The sequence below is a fragment of the Rhineura floridana genome, chromosome 5, assembly GCF_030035675.1.
Source record: "Rhineura floridana isolate rRhiFlo1 chromosome 5, rRhiFlo1.hap2, whole genome shotgun sequence".
NCBI classification, from domain to species: Eukaryota; Metazoa; Chordata; class Lepidosauria; order Squamata; family Rhineuridae; genus Rhineura; species Rhineura floridana.
The window spans coordinates 52,445,461-52,457,523 of NC_084484.1; the positions used below are offsets into that span (position 1 = coordinate 52,445,461).

At 38.1% G+C, this 12,063-nt stretch overlaps 1 protein-coding gene across 1 annotated transcript in view; it reads right to left on the reverse strand.

Moving 5' to 3' along the window:
* RASA3 (RAS p21 protein activator 3) overlaps positions 1 to 12,063 on the reverse strand; it is a 196,939-nt gene that overhangs the window by 6,684 nt on the left and 178,192 nt on the right. The window contains exons 16-22 of the mRNA XM_061626726.1: positions 11,014 to 11,091; positions 9,812 to 9,889; positions 8,397 to 8,470; positions 3,134 to 3,240; positions 2,664 to 2,746; positions 1,562 to 1,770; positions 458 to 561 (exon numbers count right to left, since the gene is read on the reverse strand). Of these exons, the coding sequence (XP_061482710.1) occupies positions 458 to 561; positions 1,562 to 1,770; positions 2,664 to 2,746; positions 3,134 to 3,240; positions 8,397 to 8,470; positions 9,812 to 9,889; positions 11,014 to 11,091 (733 nt within the window). The remainder of the gene's footprint in view (positions 1 to 457; positions 562 to 1,561; positions 1,771 to 2,663; positions 2,747 to 3,133; positions 3,241 to 8,396; positions 8,471 to 9,811; positions 9,890 to 11,013; positions 11,092 to 12,063) is intronic.

The window sequence follows — 12,063 nt, forward strand, 5'->3', positions numbered from 1 at the left end:
GCCTTTCCCTCAGTGATTGCTATGCAATATTAGGTGTATCTATGCTTCTGTCACAACCTAGGTGGAAATGGCATTGGGCAGGATCAAATATAAGAGGGAATCATATAAAGGGTCTAGTGGAGTACTTGCTGGTCAGGCCCCTTGCTCAGGAGGGGCGTTGCATCATCTAGGTCACAATCCCCCCCCCACTGGTTGGTCAGAGGGGCCACCGGCACCTTGGGCTTGCACCTCACCTACGTCTAACGCTGGCCAACTCCCAAGGGTGACTCCCAACTGCTCGCCAGAATGGAAGTGGATCCTTGCCCTACTGTCATTCCAACCCCACTTACTTGCTCTTATCAATAAAACTGTGGCCTGTTTTCCCATATAGACCATTGTTGGCTGTCTTACTCCTCTTGCTAAAAGGGGATGCATCATGCTCTTGCCTCACAAAGGAGTAATTCATTTGTATACCCACCTTGCATTTTCTCCAGTTTTACCATATACAAATTGAAAAGGGAATAGATGCGTTCAGTTTCTCTGTCTCCATCTATGTCTAATTGTATATTTGCTGGGAGGCCCCTGCAGAATAATTCAGAAAATGTTAAAAAATTGAGGATTTCTATTTTTTCATCATGGTTTAAAAGGGTTTCTGATTAACAGAAGAGCAAGATTCCAAACTAGAACAATCTGAATTACAGAAGTATAATCAATTTGAAACATGTAAGGTGATATCTAATCCTAATCACACACAGAGCAGACACACTGAAATCAATGGACTATTTCAATAGGTCTATTCTGAGTATGACTGATATTTGATATTGCCCATATATTTGTTAAAGGTGATAAACTAGTTACAATTCAAAGGAAGAGGCATTTAAAAAATAAACCATACATGTTACAAGTGTATGGGTCTGGGGTTCTGTTGTCAATATAATATTAATGATATTAAAGTAATTATCATTTGCAATGTCAGAAATGGGTTAATTCGTTTGGGTATTTTTATTTCTTTTTAGCTCAGCTTATGAATCATTAAAAATGGGGCTTTAAACAGATGAATTTATTAGTTAAATCTGCACAAATGAGCAAATGAATAATTTAGCTTTGCAAAACTTGATTATAAGCTACTTGTTGGTGCCTTGCAGGCTGTGCCTTTGCCTGCACAACTTGATTTGCCCACATGGTTTGATGTTAGGTGATTGATAGGTGGGTGGCCCCACCCACCTTTCAAAATTGGCCCATGGGGTGGATGAGAGAGATAATAATCTAGTCCACCAGATCCAGTTCACCACCCCTGCACTAAACCATGGTTTAGTATTAAGTCTGAATGTGTCCACTTGCACTACAAATCCAGCAGCAATTATTATTTATATACTGCTTAATTATGGAGGTTTCTAACTGGTGTAACCAGGTATACAGACGATGCAAGAAAAACTAGATTGAAAAATATAATTTTATTATACTGAGCTTCTAAATTGCTTAGCATCAGTTTTCATTCTTTAATAATCTGCTGGCTACCTATTTCATCATCAACATGCTTAGAGCAAAATTTAGAACAGGAAATATCCTAGAAAGTCCTTACCCAGTGCAGGGAGTACAGCCAGGAGTATTATCTGCTGTAGCTTTACAGCACAGCCAGTGCCCATTAAGGTATGCAGAAGGATGGTAGACAGTGAGACGCTTCTTGTTACATTGGCTAACTTTGGTGAGGATATCAATCCAGTCCTTGGCCTCAACACAATTATTTGCCTGGATGTACAAAACTCTTTCAGGCTGAATCACTTGGAACATCTGAAAGGCAGTGAGAGGAACAAGTCCACTTAAAATCTAATGTTTATAGAAAGAAACCTGAGAGGGACACATATTTTAGTCGGTATGGTAGCAAGAGTTCTGAACTTAAGCCATGGAAATCCCTGCTCAGAGATGAAGCTTAGTGGGTGACTTTCAGGGCCATCAGTTTAGCTTACTGTACAGGGTTGTTGTAAGGATAAAAATACAATTATCTCAACCTGTGCTTCTTAAAGGAAGGGTGGAAATACAAAGATGATAGGCAAAATGAGCGAGTTTCCTGTCTTGTCTATTTTGCATAATTTTGTATAATTAAAGCATAAAAGACCTTATTTCATCTGTGAAAGGAAACACATGATATTTTATCGTGCTGATGAGAACAAGCAGATATGACCTTTAAAAATTCATTTTTAAACTCATAACATATGCTTGTGAATTAAAAAGGCACTCTTATATTGGCTGTGAATACACAAAAACCTTCAGTCATGCACTCTCATGAAATAACCACAGAAGGATTTATTTTATTTATACTCTGCACCTTATCTGACTTGTCTTATGGAATGTTTTCTCTCCAAGGCTAAATAATGGAATTTTATCCCTGGAACACAGACACTGTGTAAGATAGGGCAATTTAAAAAACAACAATTATGTGAAGACATCATAAACACAATTTTTAGTGGAGACTACTATAAGTATATTTCAGTTTGTTGAATTCTTTTATGATTTCATCAAAAAAGGGTGTATTTTGGGATATTGTTGCTTGTTTGGCAGCAGAGCAGTTATAGCTGCATTCTTGTGAGAACTGACATGGTTGTTTGAAGTAGAAGAACTGACCATAAGTCAACATCAATAAAGATATTGTTCTTAAAAATAAAGGGGGGGGGAGAGTGGCTTACATTTTTCATTTTGAAGGACTCCTCTTCCAATTTTTCTACTGCCAGAATGTTTTCAATTGGAATGCTGCACAGTGGATGGTCACCTGGGTAGGCAATTGCAGAAAAACAGAATATTGTTTGAAAGCTGCTTATGACTTTGTGCTCATTCTTAAAGACTGATTCCATGACTGTCAGAAAACTAGATAGAACTGCAGTAAGTAAATAAAAGCTCAGCTTGCAGGTTTTAAAGTTGTACATTTACAAAAACCTGAAATAATTGAAAATACACTGAGTGTTCATTTCTTTATACTATATAGAAAAAGAGAGTATGACATCACCATTTTGCATCAACACTGCATTTTGTACCATTATAAAATTTAAAATTAGCTGAGCAGTGTTTGGGAACTTCACTGCTGCTTTGGTTTTATAATGCACTTTAATGTTTTGAAAGTTTCCCATGTTAATAAGAAGGGTGGCAACAACTTTAGTACCTTTGCTTTTCTGATAGGTAAATTCATGGTTGGTGAGTCGAAACCATCTCTTCTTAAAGTTCTTCATACCAAATCGTTTCCTACCTTGTGCCCTTTTGATCATGAACCTATTGCAAATGAGATCATGACAGTATTAGATATAACCCCTTGCATTAAGCAAGATACTATGTCCTCAGAGACAAGTGAACACTGAGAAATATGCAACAATGAGGATGCCCTGAGTAGAATATGTGCTGGCTCAGTCCAATGTTAAGAAGATTCAAGGTAACACTTTGCAGCTCACTTTAGCTATACCACATCAGATCACTTGCAGGGAATTGCACGTTTGAAAGCACTCTCGTTTCAAACCTGTACTTTACACAGAAGGCTAACCAGAAGCCTTTGCACATGGGGAAAACTTTCAAAGAAGTGACAGCCCACATACAATCTGCAGTGATACCACTGCATGTAATGTATTCTCATCTGGACTTCTGAACAGTTTCTACTCAGCATTTCTCAAATGGGATGAGTATATCAAGTACTACCTCTACTGATTTGTTCTTTGAAAGGCATGTCCAGGCATTCCATGTTCAGTTGTAAAGTGTACTATATTTATTTATTAATTTATTACATTTATATCCCACCCTTCCTCCCAAAAGGAGCTCAAGGCAGCAAACAAGCAATAGAACACTAAAAACATCTATAAAACATCATAAAGATGGAATATATTTTTAAAAAAACTTTTAAAATATCTTTAAAAACATATTAAAAAGCAATTCCAACACAGATACAGACTGGGATAAGGTCTCTACTTAAAAGACTTGTTGAAAGAGGAAGGTCTTCAATATGCAGCAAAAAGACAACAGAGGTGTCACCTGTCTAATATTTAAGGGGAGTGAATTCCAAAGGGTAGGTGCCACAACCCTAAAGGTCCACTTCTTATGTTGTGCAGAACAGACCTCCTGATGAAACAGCATCTGCAAGAGGCCCTCACCTGCAAAGTCAGTGATTGACTGGGTATATAAGGGGTAAGATGATCTTTCAAGTATTCTGGTCTAGCATGGAGTATGTAGAATTTTATTATCAGCTACACTGGATGGAAGGACACTGCTTGTTAAATTAAAAAAACACCAAATCACTTGTTGCACAGATAATCTTTATTTGGTAAGACAGACACAGTTGTCAAGTGAAGCACAGCTGAGGTAGAAAGCAAGAGAGGATATTGAAAGAAAAAAGGAATTAACCCAACCATTCAATATTGCAAAAATGTTGAGCAAAGAGCTTATTCTGATTATATTCTAACTTCTGAATTAGAGGAGCCACTCAAAATATGCTGCTCTAGCTATGATAATCAGCTTCTGGTTGAAAAAAATAATACAAATATGAATCTTGGACCATGGTAGCTACTGATTCACTGTGATCTCCAATCATTTTGCAGGTAATTTAATTTTCTACATTTTTAAGTTGGGCATACAGAGGTTCACATTTTTAAAAAATATGTAAGCCACTTTGATTGTGGTAAAAATAATAAACTAATTATAGTAAGAAACTAAAAAACAAAACAAAACGCTTCCAATAAATTCTATGTAGCTAACCAGCAAGTTAAAATTCTTATCAAAGCTCCCAGCTCAAGATGAGCTAAACCTTGGCTAGCAAAACCCACACAAAACCTGCAAGTTTAAAAGCATCTCCAGACAATCCTAAGGGGCAGATTTTGGTAAGTCTCTAGGAGAGGGAATTTGCTAACTAGATGAAATATTGAGAAGTTCTGTCTTTGTTCTTATGGCAAAAGGATTTGGTGCCCAAATACAATTGTACTGAAGACAATAGCAGCATATTCTGGTGGAACATAAGAAGCTTCCTTATACTGAGTCAGACCATTTGTCCATCTAGTTCAGTACTGCCCACACTGAGTGGCAGTCGCTCTCCAAAGATTCACAGATAAGTAGACACCACTTATAGATTTACAAATAATAAAAAAGCACTCTGAATTGTGCTCTGAACACTAAAGAAAACCAGCAATACTCGGCTGCATTTGGATCCCAGAAAGCATGTGGAGGGTCCCAGGGAGACGGTGACATAAACTGGGAGGCCATGGAACTTGTGCAAAGACTTCAGGGTTTAAAATCAGTAGACATGACACTGTAGAAAAGCGAAATCCACAGTTCTAAGGACAGCTATAGATCTCTGGGACAAAGGAAGATTCAACAACCTGGAACTGAAAACTGGCCTGTTGCTGAGGAAATAGGGCCTTGTAAGAAATTGCATTTTAACATGTTAAGAGCTCAACTGCTGGAAAAAGCTAAAAGGCATCAGTTCTCATAAAGCCTCTGTGCTTTAGGACAGTTGAGCGTCTATCCCCAACTTTTTGCTTACTTTCTAACATTTTGCATTTTTTTTTTGCATGCACTTCCAGAGTCAAATATTTTCCAGCCATTTTATTTATGTTGGTGGCTTTTTTTAGTAACAGCTAAAAATATTTATAACTTTTGCTGAAGATACTAAATTGTTCACGGTCGTTACAACAAAAAGAGACTGTGAAGGGCTCCAAAAGGATCTCTCCAAACTGAGTGAATGGGTGGTAAAATGGCAAATGCAATTTAATGTGAACAAGTGTAAAGTGATGCATGTTGGGGGGGAAATCTTAATTTCACATATGCACTCATGGAGTCTGAACTAGTAGTGACTGATCAGGAATGAGACCTTGGGGTTGTAGCGGATAGCTCAATGAAGATGTTGACCCAGTGTGCAGCAGCAGTGAAAAAGGCAAATTCCATGGTAGGGATCATTAGGAAAGGCATTAAAAATAAAACTGCTGATATGTCATTATACAAATCTGTGATACAACTGCATTTGGAATACTGCGTATAGTTCTGGTCACCTCATCTCAGAAAGGATATTGCAGAGTTGAAAAAGGTTCAAAAAAGGGCAACCAAGTTGATCAAGGGGATGGAGCGTCTCTCCTATGACTTGAAGGCACACAACAACAACAACAAAGTTTGGAGAAAAGGCAAGTAAGAGGTGATATGACAGAAGTTTAAAAATTATGCATGGCATGGACAGAGTGGAAAGAGAGAAGTTTTTCTCCCTCTCTCATACCACTAGAACTTGTGGACATCCACTGAAGCTGAATGCTGGAAGATTCAGGACAGACAAAAGAAAGTGCTTCTTTATACAGGGCATAGTTAAGCTATTGAACTCACTCCCAAAGGAGGCAGTGATGGCTACCAACTTTACAAGAGGGTTAGACAAATTAATGGAGAGTAACGGTATCAAAGGATATTAGCCACAATGGTTATGCTTTGCCTCCAGTCGGAGGCAGTATAATTCTAAATATCAGTTGCTGGAAACCGCAGTGTGTGTGTGTGGGGGGGGAGAGAGTGCTGTTGCACTCGGGTCCTACTTGTGGGCTCCCCATGGGCATCTGGTTGGCCACTGTGAGAACAGGATGCTGGTCTAGATGGGCCACTGGCCTGATCATGCAGGCTCTTCTTATGTTCTTAACTGAATTTGGGATAAGGGGATAACTAGATTGTCCACTGACCTATTTTAGACGAAGACTTGAATTAAGGATACTGTTCGATTTTCTGAAAGGTAGTATCTGAATGTCCTTACAAAATGACAGGATGGGACAACTGCTTTTTACTCTTTCTGGAAATAATCAGATAGGAAATAAGCCATTTGCTAAGCAGCCAAAGCCTACTCAGCGCCAGCACAGAAAAAAAAAGAAAAGAAAAGAAAAGAAAAAAGAAAAGAGAGGCCACAGATATTTCAGGCATCATATATCAATTTACTGGTTTGATTGTCTAAGTGAATTATGGAGACAAACTGAGCCACTGGGGAAGAAAGGAACACATATAGAAACCATATTAACAATTCAAGCAATTACTGTAGAAGGAACAAAAATCATAGTTTTTATTTTTAAAAAGTCTCTAATGAGCACCATCTCTTAATCTTTAGAACTATTTATACTGAAGTGGTTACTACTAATATCAAACTTAAAATGCTCTATGGATTTCTAACCATTCTAGTGGAGTTTTAAGAACTAGTGCTAAATGCCCTCAGATAAGGCACCTACTGATGTAGCACAGTGCAAAACACCCCCATCTGCTTTTTCAGTCACCCTGCATGGATATTAACCACAACTAACATCTTTTCCACAAAGTCAAGTCAAACACACTCTCTTGATACCAAGTGAGAGTACGCCATTGGCAGGTAGCTTTGGCTAAGTGCCAACTGCCTTTACCATCTTCCCTGTATGAACTATTATCATCAGCTTTCTTTACTGTTAGTTTAAGAGTCCTTAACACAGCAAGAAGAGACAGAAACAAATCAGACAGGAGCAGAAGAAAGAGATGCAGAAATGTCACATTTAAGAGAGAAAGATTATATATTATAGAAATGTATTTTAAAAAGCAAAATAAAGTCAGCACAATTAATAAAAACAGAAGCATAAACTTTTAGGGCAATCAAAATAGAGATATTATTCAAATTAATTACTTTTATTTATTTATTTATTTATTTTATTTATTTAATTAAGCTTATATACCGCCCGACTAGCAACAGCTCTCTGGGCGGTGAACATTAAAAATACAATAAAAATAACACAAAACTGTACACAAAACTGTACAGTCTAAAATCAAAATATAATAATTTACAATTAACAGGAATTAAAATGCCTCAGAGAAGAGAAAGGTTTTACCTGGCGCCGAAAAGATGATAGTGTCGGCGCCAGGCGCACCTCCTCGGGGAGACCATTCCATAGTTCGGGGGCCACCACTGAGAAGGCCCTAGATCTTGTCACCACTCTCCGGGCTTCCCTATGAGTCGGAACCCGGAGGAGGGCCTTCGTAGTAGACCGTAGTGTACGGGCCGGTTCATATCGGGAGAGGCGTTCCGACAGATATCGTGGTCCCGCGCCGTATAAGGCTTTATAGGTAAGTACCAACACTTTGAATCTGGCCCTTTGAATCTTTTAGAAGCATGCAGCCTTCTGCCTTGAACTTAATTTTATTGTTACATATAACTCAAAAAATTCTGAAAAACAATTTGCTTGTACTTTCAGTTATAACCATATTATCTAATGTACTTCCAAGTTCCTACCAATTTGGTAGCATCACCAATTTTGAGAAATGTATTTTCCTTTTTCTCTTCCAAGTCATTAATGAATATATATTAGATAGTACTACACCCCAAATGGAACTTTGTGGCACTCCAAGCAGATGGTGAACCATTTACTCTTTGGTTGCTTTTTTTTTTTTTGGAAAGCCTGATACATACTCACCCTTCTTTAAGTAGTATTGCCTGCTCTATACTCTTGTGATCTCTTCTTCCAGAGGATGAAATCAAATCTAAGAACTTTGAACAGAAAACATATACAAAATAAGGATTTAGTACTGATCTCATATAATTGTTACCTGTTGGCAGAACTGATAAAAGCACAAATGGAAATAAATGAATTTTAAAAGGTTAATTATTTGACATTTAATGGAAAGAAAAATATTACAATTTATATGCAAGTAAATAAAATATAAAATTCCATGTCCAAATTAAATGAGATTGGAGCCTTATGCTGAATCATATTGTAGGCCTCCACATCTCATTGACTCCTAACTCATCCCTTCAGCTCTGCCAGTATTCGCAGAAACAGATATATTCATGTGTACAACTCTCCCCCTGATCTCACATTGACACCTCCTTCAGATGTTCTCACAAGTCATGGGAACAATTCCTCCATCTAGCTTAGTATTCTCTGCACTGTAATCACACACCCCACAACTGTTTGGCAGACTGAGGAGAATGCAACTGCCAGCAGGGGATGAAGGGAGTGGCTGGGCAACTTAGGGCAGACCTAGGGAAGGCCTGCAAGGGCCCAGGTTATCTACATGTGATCTAAAGGCTTGCCTCCTCCTGAATGAGTTGCTGATTAATCATGCAGGGGTGATGCAGAATCTCAGGTAGTGCATCATTTCCATAACAGTATGTTTGTAAATTGCCTTGAGACACATATAAAAGGCAAGATAAAATAGGTAAGATAGATAATAGCCACCCACAATGTCACACTAATCCAACACAAGCAGATGCCTTTTCCTGTTCAAAGGGTGTCTGTGAGAGTCTTTGCTTTCTTTCTACAAATCATCTCTCTGGTATTCTGCACTCTGCAACCTTTCCAGGTGCCCTCACACACTTCAGTGAATTGCTGGGGGAAATCATCACGACGTATCTCCTTCCATGCGGCTTTTTTGAGTCAGGAAGAATGGGCAGGCAACCAGGGAGGCTGCAGAGTGCAGAAGTGCTGGCCAGAAACACAAACACACAAATACTCATGGTGAAACTGAAAACCCCACACCCAGCAACATTCTAAAGAAATTCTAGAGTGTCCTGAGAAGCCTTTTTTACAGGGGAAGAAAACGTTTGAGAAACTGGACACACTTCAGTGCAGCACTAATAATTACACCACCCGATCTGTTTGCTTAAGAGGCCTACTGATGGAAGGAAAAGCTCATATGTGTCCCAAAGCATATTAATAGATTTCTCAAGCTTTTCCACCTTCTCCATCGTTATCTGTTCTGCACCACTTCAGCATGCTCAATTTCCATTTTTAGCTGATTATTTAGAATATATTCACCCGTAATTATTTCTTTAAATTGGCTGACATTAAGCTTACAAAGTATGCAAGACACTGTTGATAACACTTACATTTTTGACTGCATCTGCGTATTTCTGCTCATTAAAATAGTCATAAAATGTAGCCATATAAGATTCCTTGAAACTGGCCTGAAATACAACCACCATCAGGTATTTATCTTGAAATACAACAACTTACACGTAAGTTCAAAATTCAGCTAAGTCAGCAGAAAATTAAGACTCATTCAGATGGACATATATTTTCCACTGTTGAAAACAGTTCAGCTTTCGTGGTCTAGATTGTTAAGTGCTGGCTAAAAACATTGCAGCAATATTGGTGCACTTGCCAAGCTCACAAATCAAGACATTTCCTTTTAAATTCTGGATACAATTCAAATTCTATTTACTCAAATTACCCATTCATTCTAAACTGATAATCAGGGCTTGGTAGGGAAGATGGAGGATGCAATCTACAGGCAATTTATGACCAAACTCAAGACCAAATCACATGAATAATGTAGCTGCATACACAACAACAAAAAACTGTGAAGTTAAAATCTACCTTAACGTAAATACAGTGCTTCAAAAAAAGTTTAAGGTACAAGCATAAACTGCAAGGTTATAAAATAATATCAAACATTTAATATATGTATAAACAAACAATATAAAATCCTTATAGGTGTTCTCGTACAATAGTACAGAAATGGCCAAAAAAATATTTATAAACAACTCAATGCCCATACATAATGAAGAATGAAATATATAATATGGTCAAAACAGTGTCAATATGAACATAAAGGGCAACTTTTAACAATGGCCTATATACATGACTCAATGCCCATGAAATGCAAAATGTGTAGCAAAGCCAAACGCGTTTCGACACAAAGTCTTCTTCAGTGGCCTTGGAGATGGATGTACATTTTGTATTTTATGTTCTGAGATATGGGCTCATATATGGGCTGTATGTTAATTCAATGACCATGTTGGTAAAATTTTCAATATGTTTTAGAATTGAGTGACAGAAGGAAATGAACCACTGAATTAACATAGGCATTCCCTATAAAGCCTGGTGCATCTCCTGTACCTGTTCTGATGGGAGAGAACACAGAGCTCTATTATTTGATATGAGGTTCGTCTTGCACATGGGGTGCTGTGCCCACATAGGGAAGGACTGTACTCCCAAGTGTTTAATCATCATAATCAAGTGAACATACATTGGGGGAGGGGTGCCAAAGAACCCAGAAAAGGGAGAGAAAAGAATGTGAAATTCTTACAGACTTAGATTTTGATAAGCTGCCTAATGTTTGTATAGTCTTGGAAATGAGCGTCAAAGTTCTTGAGGTTTGTGGATCCTAAAAAAAAAAAAGGGGGGGGGAGAAAACCATTGTGTTATGGTTAGTATGCAGGAAGCCACAAATGCTGCATCCCACTGCCATGCTTGTTTCTATTTTACGCATAGAATAATGCCCTCCCCTGCTCTAGATCACAAGAGAAATAAAGGTGGCAGAGATAGGAAGGGCTGTCAACCTCTTGCGGTGGTAGGTTTCCCCAGCCTCCTCACTTAATTTGCAAATGCATGCTAATACTTTGGATAACTCTACTCTCTGTATGGAAATTCTAGCGGTTCCTTCACTCTTTCCAAACCTCTTATTTATTAGTTTCTGAAGGAACAAACATGGAAATGAAATTCTTAGGCTCTCAACAGTAGCCTTAAGGTACTTTAAATGTATCAAGTGTTCTACATTTTTAGTTAATATAAGTAGAAACCCTATAGTAACACACAATTGGTTTTAGAAGCTGTTGGGGAACACAGAACCATGCACTTGGGATTCACCTATGACCAGCATAAAGCAGTTTTCAATGCCTATTATCTGAAATGTGTACTCACAACTGGAAATTCTAATCCAGTAAGATTTCTTCGATGTGACACAAGAGAAAGTATGTTATAGCACCATGTCACAAATATGTTTGCAAATACATTATTTGAGGAAAGGCATCACTGGAAATAAACCAGATCTTATAACCCTTTATACCATCCACTAACTTGATATGTTACAGTTCACAGCAATGGCTAAGGAAACAAATTACATACGTTTGTCAGATTGACCAATAATGCTCTTGATTTCTTGGGGTGGGATGGGGGAGAGGGAGATTCAAAGAGACCATTTTTTTCTTGCTGCTAGTCTAGGACTGCTCCAAAGGTCTCAGCCCTCTAATGCCCTACATTCAAATTTTGTTGCCGCTGTGAGTCGACATGTCCAGAGTGAAAAATATTTATCCATGCACGTACATAATCAAACACAACCTTTGTTATAATTTACTCA